Here is a 22,870-nt window from a genome sequence, read left to right as displayed (position 1 = left end):
GAGTTTAACTAACTATATAAGATATAGTTGATAAAATCTAAATGATTAATATATAGAAAAATACATATATTTTTAAATATGTATAAAATCAAAGGCGGAGGCGGAGTGTCGGAGTCAGAGTTGGAAGCGAAGGTGGAGTTGAAGGCAGAGTGTCGGAGTCGGATCGGAGAGGAGCCGGAGTCGGTTCATCAATGACTCTGACTCCGACTCTGATTCCAACTCCAATTCCGACTTTCAAGAGAAAAAAAACTTTGACTTCGACTTCGACTCGTCGAAGTGGAACCGAAACAGAGTCGGATTTTCGAATTTTTATTCAACCCTAGTTAAGAGGTGGTGAGGCCACCCTAATGTATTTTAGAAAAAAATAAAATAATTTTTTATTTATATAATTTATTTACTTTTAAGAGATATAAGGTCTCTCTCTTTTTTTTTTTAGGTTGTTTGGTTGACAGATTTAAATTACTTGTTAATTTAAAAAGTTCTTTTTAGAATTTGATGTTTCTCGTCCGTATTTTTAACGTAGTTACGATTAAAGAAGCGTTAAGCAGTACAAATATCTCTATAACTTTTACATAATTACAATATTGTCGATATCTTATGCATAATCGTATAATGTATTGCTATTTCATTTATGCATTGTTGAAGAGGTTTTTTTCATTATATTTATTAAAAATTCTATAGATTATTTTAGTTATTTTTTATTATAAATTTTGATTTTTATTAAAGATATAGTCATGATCATTAAATGATTTTTTATGTCATTTTTATATCAAATTTTTTTTTTAATTCATTTCCAAACAAAATAACATATCTAAAAGTGTTTTATAACGTATAGTTTTCAAATAGTAAATAAATTTTTAATAATGGAGCTTATTACTTAAGCTTTGCAACTACAAACCTTAGGTAGATGTGTTAGATTGTTAAATCAAATTTCACTCATCTCAAACTAATAATTAATGAGACATAAAATTTTTCAATTTTCTATAAAATATTTAAACTTATCTTAACCTATTTCATATATTTCAACCTAAAAAGTTAAATCTATATCAATTTAAAAAAGCTAAAACTATCTCAATAAAACAAAAAAATATTATTATTCACAACTCAACTCAATCCATTTTATCTCAATATTCAAAAACTGTCTTAAAAGTTAAAGTTAAATTACCCAAAATCTCAAACATGCACTTATTTTAATGAAAAATGATATTATGCCCATTGAGTTTGTCTTTTTAATTTGATTCATCATGTATTTTATTTTATTTTTTAATATCTTTTTATTTAATAATTAAGGAAATGAAATATTTTTTTAAAAAAAAATATTTAAACACGTTTAAAAAATATTTGAAATAAAAAGTAAAAAAAAAAAAAAATTACAATATGCATTAGGGGCATACCATAAATTTAGGTACATAGCAGCACTATCCTATTTTTTATTTATTTTTATTGCTTATAAAAATAAACATAAAAATAAAAAGTTTATTCATTGGTCGACGCACGTCGGAAGAGCGCGTGGTTATTATATAGGGTATAACGCCAAAGCTAGCTCCTAGTCGAACTCCTTTCTCTCGCGAGTCTCCGTTTCTCGATCGCAGAAGTCAATGTCGTCACGGGACAAGAAACCTTCGAAGCCCTCGAGCAGCCGTACCGGCGGTATACGCACGCTCTCCGATCTGAACCGCCCGTCCGCCGACTCGGACAGTGACTCGGATGGCCCCCAAGAGTACTACACTGGTGGCGAGAAGAGGTCCTTCCTTTAAACCCTAGCTTTCAGTTCTACCTTCTAAATCCCCCAATAAATCAAACTTTCATTCCCGCTTATTGGAAGTTATACTTCCACTTCATTTGATTGCATGAGAACTTTGATTAGTAGCCTCTGTTTTCGAATAATTAGGTCTTTTTATCATTCGTAAAAAAATAATTATAATTAGGTCTTTTATGAGTTTAATGTGTATTCTTATTTAATTGTTCTAATGCTCTGTTTGGCGTTTGAGAATATTTTTATGTTGAAGAATATATCGAGACAATGAAGATAAGAATTAATTAATTTCCCAATTAAACGATAAGGAAGTGATTGAGCATTTGAATTGGGGCTGTGCTTGGGAAGCGTAATGTTTAATTATAGTTCATTCGGGTTATGATTAATGTTTCTTATGTAAAGAGACCCATCACCGTGACATATTCGATTGAGGCTTACTTGGTGTAGGACCCAAAAAATGGTTTTCTTGTTTCGCTCATTAATATGTCTCGATACATATCCTTGTATGTTTTTCGTAGCTTTGCTGCAACAAGGGTCATTGAATTATGCCTAGGATTTTGGTTATCTTTGGTAAGAGAATCTTGCCTGATTACAATGCCCGATATTTTTTTTAAAATTGGAAAATTTTATTCCAGACAGTTGCTCAACGGTATATTCTTATTTTTACTGCATCAGAGAATTTGTGAAAATCCCGGATTAAAGAGTATGTTTCCATAGAATCACGGCTGGGTAGTGTATGGGCATTTTCTGTGCAAAATGAATGCTGAAATTATGACGTGTCATGGTTGCACAGGATTTGACACCAATACTGGCTCCATTTACATGATTTGCTCAATTTACAGATGCATGTTGGCATAATTTTCATAGTATTGGATTTTCTAAGTTTTTTCTGCCGATATAGTAGAAGATAACATGACGGAGTCGTATTGCAGCTGTAGAAATGGTTATTGTATGCTAACATCTGGAATATTATTAATTGCAGTGGGATGCTCGTCCAAGATCCTTCAAAGGCCAATGATGTGGATGCAATCTTTAATCAAGCTAGGCAACTGGGAGCAGTTGAAGGGCCTGTTGAACAACTCCGTCCCTCTTCAAGCTCAAGCAATTTTACAGGAACTGGTAGACTACTTTCAGGGGAAACTGTACAAACTGCTCCTCAGCAGCCTGAGAACGTTGTTCACAACATTGTTTTCTGGAGTAATGGTTTCACTGTAAATGACGGCCCTTTGAGGAGTTTGGACGATCCTGAGAATGCAGCTTTCTTAGAGGTAATAGCCATCGTGGTTTTGAATTCTTTGAAGAATTACACAGACAAAATTTTTGTTTTTACATGTCTTTTCTCTCTCCTTTTCTTTTTCTCTCTGTACGTAAAAACTCTTGAAAGTAACCCTGCTTCCAAGATGGTGGTTGTGGCCACTTGACGGCGTTCTTTGGCGGAGTATCATTGGAAGGAAGATGCCTCCCATGAAACGTATAGCCATTGAATCGAAGGTATTCAAAGTGAGAAGAGATGGGTGTGAGGTGCTTCAGAGAAAGGTTGGAAGGTTGTGAAAAACCTACGTTTGGGATTAGACACTGCCCGTTGGTTTTCCAGAGCTCTGGAGGGAAGTTTGAAGACTGGATGCAAGGTGTTTTACACTGCTCACCATGAAGGAGGCAGAGGGTTCATCGCACAATGGTGTGTTCAAACTCACGTGGCTTCTACACGGCTCTGGTGGAGTACGGTGGGGGAGGCCATCACAGCTTCATTTTCATTCCTAAGGATAGGGATGGAGCGGGGTGGAGAAACCTTGCAGTGGTGCTGCTGGAGGCTAGTGGAGAAGGTGGTCAAAATTTACTTCCACTGTTGTCTCGGTCGTATAGGGAGGTCTTGGAGGCACCTCGAGACGTGCAAAGACCAGAGAAGACATACCTACTAAGGTCAGGCGGCAATCTACTTTCGGCAAGGGCTCAGTACCATGAGGAAGATGGCAAAGTGTGGGCTGAGCAGAAAGAGGTAATTGTGTTGAAGGAGTTGCACGATATGCAAGGTAGGTTGATGGAAATGTCTGATAAACTCAATAAGTTGATACGGTGCGGTGAAGGGAACTTAAAAGGGGAATTGGGTAAGGGCCAATTGGGTGGGCCTGAAGGCAAAGCCCAAGTTACGGGCTAGTCCAAATGAAAGGAAAAAGTCTTGGGTTGGGGAAATGGGCTTTAGCCCAAGGGGATGTCGGTGTCTCAAATGGGCCCTTCCTGGAGAAAGAAGACGTAGCAGGCATGAGGCCCATTGATGTGTGGACCCAAGCCACCGTCGTCGGCGAAGACCTAGACGGCCTCACCGAAGGCCACAGTAGCATTGGTGGTAGCCTTGTCATCGACTTAAGCCATATCGGAGCATAGGGGTGCAAAGTTGAGCAGCTTTGCCGCCTTCGTAGCCCTCGTTGCCTTGGTACCTGCACAGAATAGGTCGACAGTGGCCTCTGCTGTCTCTCCGACAACAACCGTGTATGTTGTATCTCCGACAACAACTGTGTCTGGGCAGATGCAGATAATTGACGATGACGTTGGGCAGATGCTAACGCAAACTACACAGTCGGCACTTGGAGAACTCTTGGCTCCAAACAGTGGTGTTTTAGTGGTATTTGGAGAAGCAGACCATGATTATATATAAAAAAAAAAAAAAAAAAAAAAAAAAAAGAAGATGAAAATGAGGAGCTTCTTGCGAAGGGGTCAATAAGGGTGGATATGTAGCTGGCTATTTGTGAAGGGGAATGCATCGACGGGGGTGATGCTGAATCTATACGCATGCTCCCCCCTAATCCTAACTCAGAGCAGTTCATTTTGGGTTGGGTGTTCAAGAAAGTGGCGGAGATGCAAGCCTGTGTTGCATGTATAGGCTTTGAAGAGCAGTTCAGGGCCCTCCTTGTTGCCAATGAAGGTAGTCGATTGAAGTTCGCCACAAAGAGAGATAGGGAACTTAAAAGGCTTAAATGCTCTATAAATTATGAAGTGAATGAGGGGAGTGGCGGAAGGAAAAGAATGAAAGGGAGGGGAGCTACCATTGTCCATGAAACCTAAGATCCTCTTTTGGAACGTGTGGGGGCTTAATGATAGCAATAAGCGCCTTTACATAAAATCTTTATTGCGAATGTGGAAGGTTGATGTAATGTATTTTCAAGAAACAAAATTGAGGGTCGTTGATAGAAGACTTATTTGCAGCTTGTGGGGGTGTTCGTATGTAGGTTGGTCTTATTTGGCTTCGGTAGGAGCGTCTAAGGTGTTCTCTTAATGTGGGATAAAATAGTGGTGGAGGCGGTTGAGGAGTGTGTTGGGACTTTTTCAGTTGCTAGTCTATTTAAAAATGTAGTAGATGGGTGGAACTGGGCTTATGTAGTCATTTATGGGCCTAATTTGGATAGAGAGAGGAGAAGACTTTGGGAGGAGTTGGCGAGCTTATATTGTTTATAGGACGTGCCGTGGTGTATGGGTGGGGATTTTCAACATCACTCGCTTTCCTAGTGAGTGATCAGGTAACTCTCGCACTTCTACAACTATGGAGGAGTTTTCTGAGTTTGTTTGATTTGGACCTTTTGGATCTCCCTCTTTTTGGGGGTGATTTCACATGGTCTAATAGCAGGGGGTGGTCGAGATTGGATAGGTTTCTTGTTTCTCCTTCTTGGGAAGCCCACTTTCCGGAGCTGAGTCAGAAGAGGCTGGCCCCGGTTTGCTCGAATCATTTCCTTATTTTGTTTGATTGTGGTGGCGTTTATAGGGGTCGCTAGTATTTCAAGTTTGAAAATATGTGGTTAACAGTGGACGGGTTTGTTGAGAAAGTTTGTTCTTGGTGGTCTTCCTATCAGCTCATAGGTACCCCTAGCTTCATTCTTGCAGGTAAGCTTAAGGCTTTAAAGCAAAATTTAAAGAGGTGGAACATGGAAGTTTTTGGCAGTATTGACAACCAGAAGACTACTCTAATGGAGGATTTACAGGAGTTGGAGGGGCAGGTATTGATGGGAGAGACTTCCGAAGAGGTATTGTTGAGGAAGAGTGTGGTGGAGACAACTGGAGAGGGTATTGTTGATGGAGGAGATCTCATGACGACAAAAATCTAGGGCTCTTTGGTTAAAAGAAGGGGATAAATGTACGAAGTTTTTTCATAGAGGCTAATTCACATAGGCGCAACAACACTATTGAGAAACTCAAGACAGGTAATCAAGTTCTCTCTTCCCCCACTGAACTAGAGGATCATATTGTGAATTATTATGAGAACTTGCTCACGGAACTGACTTGTTGGAGGCCGAAGCTCGATGATTTGCCTTTTGAGTCTATCGATATACAGAGCATGAATTGGCTGGAAAGACCTTTTGAAGAAGATGACGTGTATAAGCTCATTAGCAATATGGTTAAAGACAAAGCGCCTGGACTGGATGGGTCTTCAATGGGGTTCTTCCAACATTGTTGGGAGATTGTGAAAGGTGATGTAATGCAGGTTTTCCTTGAATTCCATGCTTTCAAAAAGTTTGAGAAATGCCTTAATACGACGTTCATAGCCCTCATACTGAATAAACATGGGGTGATGGAAGTTGAGGATTTCCGCCCTATAAGCCTAATGAGTGAGGTTTACAAAATTATTTAGAAGGTTCTTGCTAATCGGTTAAGCTTGGTAATGAAGCAAGTTATTTCAAAACCTCAAAACGCTTTTGTTCGGGGAGGCAGATACTTGATTCAGTTTTTATTGTCAATGAGTGCTTGGATCATAGGTTGAAGGAGGGCACACCAAGCATTCTATGCAAGCTTGATATGTAGAAAACATATGACCATGTAAACTGAGATTTCCTCCTTTACTCACTTGGGAGGTGCGGTTTTGGTGATAGGTGGATTTCATAGATTCGACATTGTGTTACTACTGCTCGTTTCTCAGTGTTAGTTAATGGTACCCTGTGGGTTTCTTTAACAATTATCGCGGATTGCGGCAAGGGGACCCGTTGTCTCTATTTCTTTTCGTTATTGTCATTAGGGGTGTTACCCGCATGATGCGCGGGGGGGGGGGGGGGGGGGGGGGGGGGGGGGGGGGGGGGGGGGGGGGGGGGGACCTTCCCAACACCCCGCCCTAGTGCTGGGGGCAGGGTCAAAAATATCATCCGCCCTGCCTTTGCCTAGGCCAACCCATTGGGTCTAAAAAATTATTTTTGGGTCAAAAAATATTTTTTTGAACCCAAATTATAATTTAAAATTTATAAATACAAAAAGAACTTAAACTCATTAGAGTTATATTTTAGATTGTCACTAAGTCCTACATTGCTTAAATATGACTATTAGATTGTCTTGGCCTCCTAAGCCAATAGGAGGCCAAGACAATCCAATAACTTGAATACAATTTCAAATCTTTAATAAATTGTATATATCTATATACAATATATTTATTTATATATAAAAATATTAAAAAAAAATTATATATGTAGAGCGGAGTGGGGGTCTGGGCGGGTTCCCGTTGGGGTCATCCTGCCCAGAATAGGCAGAGCAGGGTAGCCTGCCCACCCATGCAGGGGAGGAGTAGTGGGGTACGAGCCCCTGCTGCCCACCCCTAATTGTCATGGAGGCACTTGACCGGATGATGAAGGTAGCTGTTGAGGGTGGCTTTTTAGTTGGATTCTCAGTGGGTAATGATACTAATGGCTCTATAATGATCTCACATCTTTTATTTGCAGGAGATACACTTCTTTTTTGTGAAGCGGAGTTGGGCCAAATTCAAGCTTGAAGTCGTGTTGGAGCTTAAGGTAAACCTTGGTAAATCTGAGACGGTGGCGGTTGGTGTGGTGCTTCGAATCAATAGCCTAGCAGATCTCTTGGGGTGTAAAGTGTCTTCTCTGCCTATGAAAATTTTTGGGCCTCCCTCTAAGGGCGACTTTCAAAGTTAGAGTTATTTGGGAAGGGGTTATTGAGAAATTGGAGAAAAGATCGGTTGGGTGGAAATGGTTGTATCTATTGAAGGGAGGGCGAACCACACTAATCACAAGTATTTTATCTAATCTCCTGACCTATATCTTATCTCTATTTCCGTTGTTTGCTGGGGTGGCAAATAGGATCGAAAAGTTATTCCGGGTTTTCTTGTGGGGTGGTCTGGAGGAGGAAAACAAATTCCACATTGTTAATTGGAATAAAATTTGCTCCCCAATCTCAAGTGGAGGTTTGGGTGTGTGAAATTTAAGGACTTTCAACAAAGCGTTATTGGGGAAATGACTATGGAGGTATCGCTTGGAGGGTGAGTCATCGTGGAATGAAGTTGTTGACTCTAGACACGGAGGTGCTTGGGGTGGTTGGTGCACTAATGTAGTGAGGGGGCGGTAGGGCATGGGTTTGTGGAGATATATTAGGGGGGCTGGCAGTTTTCGAAAACATCCATTTTGTGGTTGTACAGGGCACTAGAATCAAGTTTTGGCAAGATGTTTAGTGTGGAGAGCGCTCTTTGGAGAGGACCTTCCCAGCTCTCTATAGTATTGCAGCTAATAGGGAGGCTGCGGTGGCGGATGTGCTTGTGTTTGCGCATGGTTCCCATCAGTAGAATATTCTATTTACTCGGGATAACCATGATTGGGAACTGTCTACCATTTCAAAATTTTTCAGCCTGATATACTCCTCAAGAAGTATAACGGCACAGGGTGATAGGATACAATGGAGGTCCAGTAGTAGCAAGAAGTTCACAGTGAAGGTATATTATAAAATGTTGGCTTCACAAGGTAATGTATCTTTCCTGTGGAAAAGCATTTGGAGGTCTCACTTACCTTCCAAAGTGGCCTTCTTTAAGTGGACGGCTGCCCTTGGGAATATTCTAACCACGGACAACTTAAGGAAGGGGGGTCTCATTGTGATGGATTGATGTTATATGTGCAAAAAATATGGTTCAGCATCTCATGGGTGCAGACAATTTTTTGAGGTCACACCCCTGGTGAAAAGTCAACGATTTAATCAGTTCCGTGTAGGAAAACTTCCAAAGGTTCGGTGCATGGGACCGGGGTTTATTCTGTAGGGGTGGGTCCAAAAGGCCCTGCCTTGGAGAGGTTCTCCGACATAAAAGAAATATATATATGTGCAAAAAACATGGGGAATCAGTAGACCATCTATTATTGCATTGTGAGGTGACGAGAGTTGTGGAATGGGATATTTCGTAGAGTGGATGTTGCTTGGGTTATGCCGTCAAAGGTGGCTGACCTGATTGCTTGTTGGAAGGGTATTCAATGCTGTCCCCAGGTGGCCGCAGTGTGAAAGATGATACTTTTGTGCTTTATGTGGTGTATTTGGACAGAGAGGAACGCGAGGTGCTTTGAAGATAGAGAGCGAACAATGGCAGAGCTTCAGAATTTTTTTCTACACACTCTACTCCTATGGTTTTCAGCCATTGTCCTTAATGGAAACAATGTGCATGATTTTTTATCTTAAATTTAGCGCTTTTAGAATGTATTTAGGCTTTTTCTTTTGTATACTCCCTGTGTGTATGGGCTATGCCTATTTTTCATTCATATCAATGAAACTTACTTCTTACTTATCAAAAAAATAAGAATTCTTTGAAGAAAAAAGAACAAGAAACAGAAACAGAAGCAGCCATCATAATTTCTGCTACAGGTGGATGGCTTCTGTTTGTTTTTTCAGCATCTGTTTATTGTAATGAACCAAAAAAAAAATCTGTTGCAGGTTTATATGTTGCATGCAGTCTTATCTTCCCTTGTTCTTACTGAGTTAATGTGAATGAATTTGGGTGGTAATCGTGTTAGATTGACTGTTGATTCTTGACTTTACATTGTAACTTCTTTTTCTGTTCATTGGGTAACCATTAACCCTGGCATCAGCAGTGGATTTCTCTTACTCTTCTACATTTTTGGTGACATCTCAATGCAGAGTATCAGAAAGTCTGAGTGCCCTAAAGAGCTTGAACCTGCAGATAGGAGGTCCTCCGTTCATGTCAATCTAATAAGAAGAAATGAGAACTGCCCTGTGAGTACTGTTTTAAAAGATTTAATTTGTCCATCCCTTTCTCTGTCATTATATGCCACCAGTGTCAAATTATTTGGTCTCAACTGGTAAAAAATTTAGTGAACCAATGTCGGTTGCATGTAATATCTGCTGATGCACAGCTTTCTGATCAAAAAAAGAATTTTACAGAACCATTATTCAATGGCTATTGCCCTTGGTCATGGTATTACAGTTGTGAAATTGTAGTGCATCTTTTAATGTATCTACGTGCTCTCAGATGCAGGGAAATGTCATTGGTTCTATCTAAGGTCCAGTAGCGGACATGAAATTTACCATCCCCCCCCTTACTTTTTGTGCAGGAACCAGAGAGGCGCCGTGTTCCATTTCAGGGTGTGGGAAGAACTCTAGGTAGCAGCTCTGCTCCAGTGGCACCCGAGCCAACTGTTGCTTCCACCCCTTTCAACTCTGCTCCAACACCTTCCATGGGCCTGGTTGTGGATGAAACATTGCCGTCAACCGCCATTCAACTTAGATTGGCTGATGGGACCCGCATGATAGCACATTTTAATCACCACCATACGATCAATGACATTCGATCCTTCATTGATGCATCAAGGCCTGGAGGTGCTAGGAATTATCATCTTCAGATGATGGGATTCCCTCCCAAGCTTCTTAGTGATCCAGCTCAGACAATTGAGCAAGCCGGTCTTGCCAATTCAGTGGTTATCCAGAAATTTTAGTTGGCTGCGCCAAGATCTTTGCACTTTGGTCATTACATAATAGGTGCCTTGGTGAAGAAGTGAACCAGTTCCATATACTTAAGGCCCAGAGTGTGTGTTCTGAGAATTCGATAAATGATCTGAAATACTTCTTAAAAGACACTGTTTTTGTTGAGAATTAGAAATCATATTCTCATTGTTATCGCGTGAATTTCATCAAGCTTTCATTTCTTTTTCTTTGTGATCTAGTTTATAGCCATAATGCGTCGTAGGACCTAGTGTGATAATGGGATTGTAGTTCTTTCCCATCAAGGTAACATGAATTACCTATCAAAAATAAAGGTAACAAGAATGTCTAGGAGCAGAAAATCTTTTATCTTGATAAATAAATTAAATAACAAAACTTCCTAGCGCTTTAGATCCCGCGTTCTATTCAATGAGTGCATGTGCTCTTGCTAGGGTGATTAATGAAATCTTTTTAAGGGAGAAATCCGGCCATTTACTTGGCACGGTAGTCTTTCTTCGCTGTAACATCATTGTTTTTCAATCTTATGTGCATTAAGTTTCGTTTTCCGAAGAGATTAAACAGTGAAAGCTACGATACTCTATCATGGTTTAGGCCAGTTTGGTTATAAAGATGAAACTATCTCATCTCATATAATCATTATAACTTTCTTAAATCTTCACACAAATTATAATAAATAATACAATCTTTTCAAATCTTAAAATAAAAATTATATTTTAATAATATTTTATTTTATTTTTAATTTTTATCTTATTTCATTTTATTTGTGTAACTAAACGAGACAATCACTAGAAGAAAACAATTAAAAGTGGAAACAATACGAAAATGTAGCGAGTGAACCATTTCCATATAAATTTGAAGGTTCCCGTTGGATTCAGGAACAATGCTCCCCTAAATTTGTGGGTGAAGAAGCAGCATGATATCATATTGGAAAATGCAGGTGACCCTGTATTATACTTGTTTTTTTTTTTTTTAATTAATGATTAAGAACGTATTTTTTAATGAGTTTGTAATTTTTTTTAAATATTTAAAAGGGTTTTAAAAATATTTGAAAAAAAAAGTGTAATTAGTTCAATGTAGAGATCACCTTTCTCGGTCATTCTCCTATCAGATTTGGGGTTTGGCACCAGTAGATACGATTACGCAACCTTTAACTCGGTTCTTCAGGAGTTTCAGTCGGGCTTGACATCAGTTGCCAACTCCTCATGTAGACCCCAGAACGGTTCGAGCCCAGTTGTTGGTTAATTGTGGTTGTTGTCTAAGATGCCACACTTTTTTTACAGAACAGTGATTGGTTGGAGTTTATGTTGTTTGGAGGATACAAATGTGAATGTTGTCAGATAAAATCATGTTACGATATTTTATTAGGAAAATTATTCAATTACAAACTTTTTTTTTATATAATTATTATAATTTATAAAAATAACATCATTTTATATAAATATTTTCAATTTAATACATGGTTATATAAAAATTATAAAAGAAAAAATTTGAAGTTTATGATTATTATTTTATTACGTGTAGCTTTTATAACTTGCTTCTTCTGACGATTTCTTCCCAGTTCAACAGTTCAATGTGGTTTCACTGACTCTATAAAAAATGGAACCCCCCCCCCCCCCCCCTTTTCTCTCTCTCTCTCTTCCCATCTTTAAGTCAAGGAAACAAACTGTAAAAATTACAGAAAGATAGAAAGTTAATAAGTTGTGTTAAGCGTGGAAATTAGTGATGCTGAAACAGTGAAATGGTGGGCAAAAATGGTGATGGGTCATGCTCCTGCTCATCCTCGCATGGCTCCATGCTCTCGTTGGTTGGAAAAAGGTAGGGCCGGAAAAGGAAAGTAGCCAGTGATGAGGCATCTCTCATGCACACTCCGGCCGAACACTTTAAACTCCATTCAAATAATATTCATAGTGGCATCGATTGGACTAGAAAAGACGATATCTTGTCGGCCAAAAAGAAACTCTCAATGCCACCACCAAATTCAAGCTAGATTGCTTCTACTAACTAGGGTGTGGTCTTCTGGGTACCCCACCAGTACCCCCAGCTTGCTTCTAAATTATGTGCTCGCCACGCACCAAATCATCAGACACACATGACAACCAGCTGGCCATAAGTCACTCGCAACTACTCAAATCCAACGTCTCTTTCAAACTGTTGTCCAAATATTTTAGATAAAAAAAAAAAAAAAATTATTCTTATAGATTATTATTCATTATTTCATATTTTACATTATAAAAAATATTTTCATATCTTATAAAAAATATCTTTACATTTTATAAAAAAATTATAAATATAAAATATGAGAATAAATAATAACTGATATATAATAAATTTTTTTAGATAATATTAAATTAAGATAACAAATTCGAAATGATTTTTTTCTAAACACTCAGTAAGATTGGTGGTTAAAGTGCCTTTTCCTAAAACGAATAGAAAATCTTGTAGAGATTTGAAAGAAATGGCCAATGGAAAAGAATGCATTCTTAATTAATTAATTAATATGAGTACTGCAGGGGAACTTAAGGGAGGGAGGCATTGGTCATGTCATGCAGCACGATCCAGATGCCAATATTAGAACTGAATAAACATTAATAATCCTCAATGTGATGGTTGAAAAGCAACAACCTCTTCTTTTTAGGCAAGGTTGTGAATAAGACCATTGGCACGCAGCAAAGGGATTGGCACCCACTTTCAAGTAGTAGTAGTGTCATCCCATCCAAAGATTGATTTGAGTCAAATTAATCAGAATGAAGCATGCTCTATTATTCTCCAATCCTAGATTAATATTAGGGTTTTGACTGTTTAACAACTTGTATTTTGCGTGTCTCGAGAAGGATTGATGTAGTAGTTTCAGTATTTTTTCGTTTTAATCAAATTTTTAGAGTGTTGTCCCCTAAAAAAAAAAAGAAATTAACTTCTACTAATAATAATTACTGATCATAATCATCTATTTGTAGTGGGGATGGTTATCCTCCTTTTTTTTTTTTTACAAAGAATGGTACTCTAAGATAAATTAATTTTGTCAGTAAAGAATATTTTTAAAAATTAAGATAATGTCTATTGCAAAGAATTTTATGTGCCAGGAAACTTCCTACAGTTAAGTAATTTCTGAATTTTTTCATGTATTAATCCGTTACGACTATAACTTCAATTTCATAAATGAAATGATGTCTAGATCCTTAAATAAAATTTAAAAAAAAAAAATAACGAGCTTCCACAATGTTCAACAATTATATATATTCTGTCAACGGCCACAAACAGATCAAACTCCTTAATATAATTATAAATTGATCTGTGATTCTGTCCTGTAAAACAAATATAGCTTTGAGAAAATGTCAGCGATTTTGCTGTCAAAATCAAGAAGTCGGGGTGAATGATTATAGATCTCCATGTTTTATACCACTAGTAGCAGTGCTTGCTTCCCTAAAGCCGTAAAGAAAATAAGTGAGTTAACACTTAAACAGTGCCAAATTGTCGATTTTGAGCTGTCCAATTGGCAAAAGCATGTATGTAATCATCATTAATTTATTGGCCTAAGCAAAAGATCAAAGGAGGCCCTAAAATTTTATCCATATCTTTGAGTTGTGTCTTGTAGTAGTACTAGTTGTAGCCAATTGTTTTGATTTTCTACCAAAGTTATCTTCAAACCTAAACTCCATTATCAAAATATCTTTGAAATTAAATAGGCAGTTATGTTTTCATAACTGCTAACACGTGCTTTTAGATGTATTTTTATAATATCTTTTTATGAAAAACATAACTGCCAACACGTGTTTATAGATTTATTTTTATAATATCTCTTTATGATTAAATCATTTATTTTTATATATAAACTATGTCGACATGTGGATTAATAAAAATCGCAACATTGGAAAATAAAAAACAAAGAAGCAAAATAGTTATACTTTGGGGGAATACAATTAGCAAGGACACAACAAATTCGGTAAAATCTCCATTTTTGGAACCATTAATGTCGTAAACGACAGCTAGCTCCAAGTTCCATGTACGTATGCGCGCATGGTTTAATGTAACGTGAATTCCTTAAAATTCTCTCCTAAATTTGTAGCGAATTTTTAAAGTTGTACGTACGTTGTACTTAATATTATATATATATATATATATATATATATATGATAATCATGTAAAGAACCGTGATAAATATATACATGGAGGGGAGGCCGAAAAATAAATAAATAAAGATGGACAACTATTAATTCATACATGAACAAGAGTACTTAATATTTTGGCCAGAAGATGGAGTTTAATTTCTTTTCCTTCCGAAACCAATGCATCTTCTGTCAAATATTATAAATTAAAAGATTGGCACATATATAATTTATGAGTAATGCTATACACCACTGTGATGGGAGAAAATATATTACATTAAAGCCCAGGGTTGCAGGAAGAATACGTCGCAGGGAGCTGGGCCAGAAGTAAGGCCCAGCCCCGTTACCTAAGTTTGGATAGGAAATATAAATGCCCAGATCAAAGTATGGATAGGAAACCCGGATCGGGCTTTGGCAATGGGACATGAGATTTGGGTGAACATTGGGAAAATAGGGGAAGGGGACATGACGCACATCACTAGATGGAGGGGACGTGAGATAGGAAATATGCTGCATTTAATGTGGCTCAGAACAGAGGCTACGTCGCATTTAATGCGGCCCAGAATAGAGGCCACATCGTATTTAATGCGACCCAGAACAGAAGTCACGTCGCATTTAATGCGGCTCTAAACAGAGGTCATGTCGCATTCAATGCACCTCGGAGTGTAGAGTGCGCTGCATTGAATGCAGCCTAAGACCCGAGTGGTGCACAGAGAAGGTCTGGGGCCATCGCTGCTCGACAAGGTGACGAAATAGAAGCTGCTCAGTGAATCGATGGCACAGAGCGTATTGTCCCATATTGCGCAACACCCCACTACGGGAGAATCCTAGTCGGTAACTATAAATAAGGGTCAACCAAGTGGCAAAGGAGATAATGAGAAAAATACTATCATCTTTCATACACATTATTGTTTTCGCTTTCATTTTATTGTCTTCGCTTTCATTTTATTGTCTTATTCAAGATACTAACTTAAGCATTGGAGGATTAACGAACCCTAAGGTCCCCCCCCTCAATTGTAACTGTGCAGGCTAGCGCTTGGATATCAGGAGTGTGAAGTTGCCCAAGCCCGAGAAACACGATATCAACAGTTCTCATCCTATTTTGATCATACTAAGTAATATGTAGCATATTCATCACTATTAGATAATAAAGAAGCAAGTAATAAATTATCATTTAATGGTGATAAATGTGACATATTATACTTAATGAGATAAAAGTGAAATAGTAGTATGGTGTATTGAATTTTCCATAATTTATTTGACTTCCACCATAACGGTTGTTGCTGGGTTTACAATTACACGTTTTTTTTTTTTTTTTTTTTCTGGAAGTAAGATCATGTTTGCCATCACACGTACCCTGAGGCATCAAGAAATATCTTTGAAATTAAAGAAGCACGTGTTGGCAATTATATTTTTAAAACTACCAACACGTGTTTGTAGATTTATTTTTATAATATCTCTTTATAACCAAATCATTTATTTCTATATATAAACTATGTTGACACGTAGATTAATAAAAATCGCAACATTGAAAAATAAAAAACAAAGAAGCAAAATGGTTATATTTTGGGGAATACAATTAGCTAGGACTCAACAAATTCGGTAAAATCTCCATTTTTGGAACCATTAATGTCGTAAACGACAGCTAGCTCCAAGTTCAATGTAGGTATGCGCGCATGGTTTTCGTGAATTCCTTAAAATTCTTTCCTAAATTTGTAGCGAATTTTTAAAGTTGTACGTACGTTGTACTCAATATTATATATATATATATGTGTATATATATATATATATATATATGTATATGATACTCATGTAAAGAACCGTGATAAATATATACATGGAGGGGAGGCCGATACGGGCAAAAAAATAAATAAATAAAGATGGACAACTATTAATTCATACATGAACACGAGTATTTAATATTTGGGCCAGAAGATGTAGTTTAATTTCTTCCCCTTCCGAAATCAATGCATCTTCTGCCAAATATTATAAATTAAAAGATTGGCACATATATAGTTTATAAGTAATGATATACATCATACTCTTATCTTATTTTTATTATACTAAGTAGTATGTAGCACATTCATTATTATTAGATGATAAAGAAGTATGTAATAAATGATCATTTAATAATGATAAATGTATCACACACATTATACTTAGTGAGATAAAAGTGAAATGATAATATGGTGTATAGAATTCTCTATAGTTTATTTGAATTCCACCGTAATGGCACTGGGCTTACAATTACACGTTTTTTTTTTTTTTTTGTCTGGGAGTAAGATCATGTTTGCCGTCACACGTACGTTGAGATATCATGAGTAATTCTATTTTTCAGGAACAAAAAATTACAAGTAATAATATATATAATTATTTCTCTAGCTATAATGTTCTTTTTATTTTTTGGTGGACAAAATAACCACGACCTATATATGATGATTGAGAAAGATGAATATTAGACTAATTAAAAAACTAATTTCAAAACCCTAATGAGTTTTTAATTATTTACAGTTTCATTGATGATACTAGCTTCGCTTAATTTCTTATAATGTTTATTTCTTTTTATAATTGACAGCTATCGACAAATTTATTTCTTTCTTTCCTTCATTCGGATAATTAATTATATAAGCGTAAACATATATAAAATAAAATGTTTCCGATTATAATTAGGCTTCGATGATTAATGGACTTATATTTCATGCAACTATTTATATATGATAGTATTAATTAACTTACCTGAAATTAATAATATTTCTTTATAAAGATCATATATATGCATGCCAGCAAGACTATTTGTGGATTCGCTTGGGAAAATTAACGTACAGTTAACATGAATAAATTAAGATCATCATGATCTATCAGGTTTGCTTGATCTTTCTCTGTCCATTGTCATGCATCCTGATCATCCTCCTCCATGCATTGCAGTTCATTAATGATATTATTATTTTTATAATTATTTGTCACTAATCATCATCTCCACTTTTTAATCATAGGTCGTCAATGTTGATCTCTCCCAAGTAACTGAACGTGAATATTTTTATGATCTGTGGACCCATGATCACGTGTCATTGAATAATATTAGAAGTACTTGTGTCTTTGCCAAGACGCTATTTTTTTTATATACAGAGAGCAAGTGAACATCATTTCATGGATTAATGTGCAACTTTACAAAAATGGAGGAAAGCTAATTTGTACAAAAGCATGAATGGGAATTTCGTAATTATATACTTGACCAAGACTATTAGGTCTCAAATCTCGACAACCTTAGGATATAGCACATTATATATATCCGTGAGTCGACCGTGGAAAGGGAAATTGCATTCAATCATGCCAAAAACATTGTTGGCCAAGTCTATATAAACTACGTGATGCACACTTCTAGACTTTATTCCTCGTGAAGATTCTCAAGCTAGAAACGTTAATCTTAATTTCTTCAAGTCGTGTAAATTATTGTTGTAAACTAAGCTTATAAATTAATAAATTTGTAGGACGTTGTAGGTTGATAAATCTAATACTCAAAACCAAGTTATAATCAAGCTGGACTTGATATATAAGACTCAAAACCGAGTTATAATTGACATTTTGTCATATCAGCAATTCTTTTATAACTCTACGTTAAATTCGTACATTAAAATTAAAAGATATGATCTGTTTAATCAAATTGATTGAGTTGAGATTATCTCATGCACGTATGATTCAAACCCATCTTGCTCAATCCGAATTTAGCATAATAATACAAATTGTAAGTAGTCATGCTAAAATCATGATTTTGCAAATGATACTAAGTAGGAACTTATCATTAAACTCTTGGATTATCAAGGTGATAGCTAGCTAAGAAATTGTTATTGATAACACAAATATGAAGTAAATTTAGGCTCACATTATATAATTTATTCTCAAGACTTCGGCAATGGGTAGCCACACACCTATTCATTTATTTTTCTTCCTAAATTTCAGCTTGAATATTGTTAAAAACTTTATAAATAAAACATTGTTAGATTATCAACTAATGAAAAAAATAAGCGTTAATTAAAAAAGATGATGTAATCATTGAATTATATATGAATTGCATAATATATATATACATATGTATCATATAATTGGTTTCACATGTCATACCATATTAGTTTATGGAAAACATGATCGTATGCAATGTATACCTTATCAATGCTAACTCAAATGGTACAACTGTCCACTGAAAAATGATTAAACCAAAGTAGGTGGGGGCCTGTCTTTAGTAGCAAACAAAATGATTTACTTCAAAAGGGCATTTACTTTACACTAATGACATGATTATAAGGTAAAAGATAAATAAGTTTAAACTTTGAAAAGTGTTCAGTTAATTATTGATTACCATGACCTTGAGCACCTGACACTGGCCTATTATTTAATCGTGAAAGGCCGCTGAGATCGGCCGGTAAGCGCTAATGCAAGATTGGAGACTATCGAACTTTATCATGTGTTAAATTATCAATGTACCGTCTGTTTATTCTCTCTTCAATGATCCATTGTATTCCATCATGCCACTGTTTATGGACACGACGTAAAGTGAAAAAAAAAAAAAAAAAAAAAAAAAAAGGATAGCTTTTGCTTGCAACCAGCTTTTAGGGTTTCTGTCGCTTCTATATACCCTCTCTAGCTCCAGTGCTCCATGTACCTTGTTCATGTCTCTGATCAACTGTCTCGAGGTTTTCCTTGCTTTTATGCTTATTTCTTGCGCTGGATTCGCGTACTATATTGCAGAACTTGGGCCAGTATTTATTGAGTACCCAAAGTTCTGCAATATTCCCCTTAAATGGTAACCGAATTTTCTGCCAAAAATAGAGAAAAAATGGAAGCATATCTTTCAAACTAACGATTCACAATAATGAGAGAAATTATAAATATACAAAGAGAAAAGAAGGATTGACTTGTTAAAAGAAAATATCGAAAGAAGAGGTTTATTAATTTGTATTAATTAGCTTCTGCAAATATCATGAATCTCTCTATATATATTTTCTAAATTAGTTTTTATACGTTTTGACCTTAAAATCACTTCAACACATCTCAATTTTAATTATTAATGGAACTTATTTTTTATTTTAATTTTTTATAAAAAGTTTAAACACTTCTCAACTTAATTAATACATTCAAAATTGAGATTTAAAAAGCACTACTATTCACGGACAAATTCAGATCAATCAAAATCACCTTAAGATTCAAATGGAGCCTAATTTTGTACGTAAAAAACCTATTAAAGGAGATTTTAGATTTAGGACCCACTAACCGGAAGGAATTAACCGTCCAAAATAGACTACTATAGACGTAGTTCGGAAAATAAAATAATCCATGCTACTTAATTCCATTTATCAGGCCAAAAAAAAAATGTGCCAAGCTTAAAGTTTGTTCTCGGTTTACTCTCGCATTCTCCATATTGTTCAAATGAGATACCAAAAATAATGCCAAGCTTAAAAAGTTTATGTTTATCATCTGGAGTTCGTCCATCAAGCAACGTCAATTATGAACATTAGTAGTTTAATAATTTGTAAGATAAAAAGGACATTTTGTTCTAAAATTTGAATGGTTTATTGTAACGCCCAAATAAAAAGTCCTAATTATATAATTTATATTTTAAAATAATTAGTCAATGATACAATTGGAGCCTAATTAAAATATTATAAAGAGCAAATACTTCTCATTCATAAACAATGTGAGACCTCATACACTACCTATCCTTACTTATCAAATGGGAATCATAATCTCTTCCCTTAAATTCCCGACTATCGTATGTGGCAGGCTTAAGTCTAACATTTTTTATTAGGATAAGTTTTGACAATATTTTGTAACATCCCAATAAAAGACCCAAATCACGTAATATATACTTAAAAAATATTAGTCAATAATACAATTGAAGTCTCATTAGTACATTATAAAGAGCAACTTCTCATTTCCAAACAATTTGAGATCTCATACACCTATCTGTTGAGAAACCAACGATGACAAACAAATAAAAACAATAATCACAAGACATAAAGTTTACGTAGTTTGACAATGTGCATACGTTCACAGAGCTGCAGTAGATCTTATTCTAGAAGATATTAAAACCACATAGTAAGTTACAATAGCATACTGTACTCAAACAATCTTAACTCACTCTCTAGAACTTTTTCTCTCTCACAATATACTCTCACACTTTGCCTATTTTTGTTCTCTCTAAAAACTGTTGTAATTTGTACATAAGAGATCAAAACATTACATATTTATAGAGAATGATGTTGGAAACCTTAATTGGCAAAAATTGGATTATTCGCTCAAGTGGCGTGTCTAGCATTGCTTGAGCCCTCGAGTGAACACTAAGGCTAATGTTTCGCTCGAGTCTACTGTCGAGTGCACCTCAAGCGAACTCATGGGTTGAGCTTCGCTCAAATCTACTGTCAATAGCACCTCGAGTGAACTCACGAGTTAAGTTTCACTCGAGTGCCAGGTCGAGCAACAATTGAGCATACTCTCTGTCTGTGCCATTTCTGTTGAACATGCTCTACATCAACCCAACACTACCCTTACTTATCAAATGAGATATCATATTTACAAACAATATAGTATCCCATACACCATCTACTGGCCAATTAAGTTAATTTATTGTACTACAACATATATGATGATCATGAGTTTTTATATGTTATTGAGGTTTTCGTTCATGTGTGTAGCATATGCTGAATAATTGAAGGGGTCATGAATGAGGTAACATATATGGACTAGACACCATGCACTTGCGAATCTGTTCTCAGCACCAAAAGTAGAAGTTGCTAAACACGTAATAGACCACATTGATGAAACATTGGCGCGGTTAGTTCAATCAACGAAGAGTGGATAAGGGTACATGGTGTATGATTACCAGATCCTATACATTATTTGAGAATGATAAGTTTTTATTTTTTATAAGGTTTTAATGAAACTTTAATTATATCATTGATTAGTCATTTTTTAGTATAGATTATGTTGTTTGGAGCACCCATTAGAGTATACTCTTTAGATTTTATACATAATTCTATAGATATAGAAAATGCCCCCCAAAAAAAAAAATTATAATATACATGTACTTTCTAAAGCTTTCTAAAATTTCAATATACCTAAAAATGCCTCTCCAGTTTTTTTTATAGTCCCAAAATTCTATTTAATTTCTATATATTATTTATTTTTAAGAATGTGGCCTCTTTAAAATTAAACTTAAAACTAAGTTTAAGAGAAATAATAAGTTTATTAATATGGATCCCAATATTTTTTGTTATACAATATTAGGCTCTTTAATATGAAATCCAAAGTGAAAATATAAGAAAAATTATAACTCACATGAAAAAATTATTTTTTAATAGTGAACCTCACTCTTTTTTCAAAAGAAGTGCGTAATACTTACACACCTACAACTGTATATATTATTACTCTTTATATAAATGTTTCACATAATAGAAAAATGATCTCCCTCAATATAATTGCTGGTTTCGCCGCTGCCTAGACATGTTATATATCTCATAATCGAGGGCTCTAAATATAAAGAGTTTTCAAAAAATTTTCCGCCGTGCATTATAAAAGTGTGTCGAGGGCAAAATCTGATTAATAAGGATCCAACGGTAAGAAGAAGAAAAGCTATGAAGTTTTAATGAGGGTGCCTCGATGTATAGATTCTTCTTATTCTTCTTTGGATGAACTTGTAATTTTCCATAGTGAAATTTCATCTCAAGCCCCATGAATACAACAGGCTTCAATTAATATATAATTACGTAAATTAAGTGCTTCATTTATCATATGAATTCTATTTATTTTATCATGCCCCTGTATGGGCACGGCCACCACAATAACTAGCACTGTCAAATACAGATTATATGACCAAGCTGATTGGTTAGCGTGTTGGAATCAACAAAGTCATGGGTTATCACTATTTTCAGATATTATTTAAATGGAGAATAAGTAAGTACTTGTGTAAATAGAAAAAAAAAATGATTTGGGATGGTGGCTGAGATTGTCTATTCTACGAAATAGATGTGTTATATCTATAAATATATTTTATAAAAATAAATTTATAAATTATTGATTTCATATATATGTTAAATTTAATTTATAATAAAAATAATTTTATAATATAATATACCGCATTAAATTAAATTAATTAATAAATTTATTTTTATAAAATTCTGGATGATTATAACATTTCTTTTTACAATCAGCAAGGTGCCAAATTAGTATGCGTCTGTATTAATGATGAATCACGCGCACCTAGAAAGGTTTTTATTCCGTCAAATATTCCCAACATGTTAGAGGATTCGCTTCGAGTGATACA

At 35.6% G+C, this 22,870-nt stretch overlaps 1 protein-coding gene across 1 annotated transcript; it reads left to right on the top strand.

Annotated features, from left to right (window-relative positions):
* Window positions 1-1,492: 1,492 nt before the first annotated feature.
* Window positions 1,493-10,636, top strand: LOC121264260 (plant UBX domain-containing protein 4). The gene is made up of 4 exons (XM_041167370.1): window positions 1,493-1,744; window positions 2,739-3,024; window positions 9,632-9,727; window positions 10,066-10,636. The coding sequence occupies exons 1-4, from the start codon at window positions 1,599-1,601 to the stop codon at window positions 10,444-10,446; spliced, it is 909 nt and encodes a 302-aa protein (XP_041023304.1). The 5' UTR covers window positions 1,493-1,598; the 3' UTR covers window positions 10,447-10,636.
* Window positions 10,637-22,870: the final 12,234 nt, after the last annotated feature.

This window comes from Juglans microcarpa x Juglans regia, chromosome 5D (genome assembly GCF_004785595.1).
Source record: "Juglans microcarpa x Juglans regia isolate MS1-56 chromosome 5D, Jm3101_v1.0, whole genome shotgun sequence".
Taxonomy (NCBI): domain Eukaryota; kingdom Viridiplantae; phylum Streptophyta; class Magnoliopsida; order Fagales; family Juglandaceae; genus Juglans; species Juglans microcarpa x Juglans regia.
The sequence above is the reverse complement of the archived record's forward strand: the minus strand, read 5'-3'. Positions and strand labels throughout refer to the sequence as shown.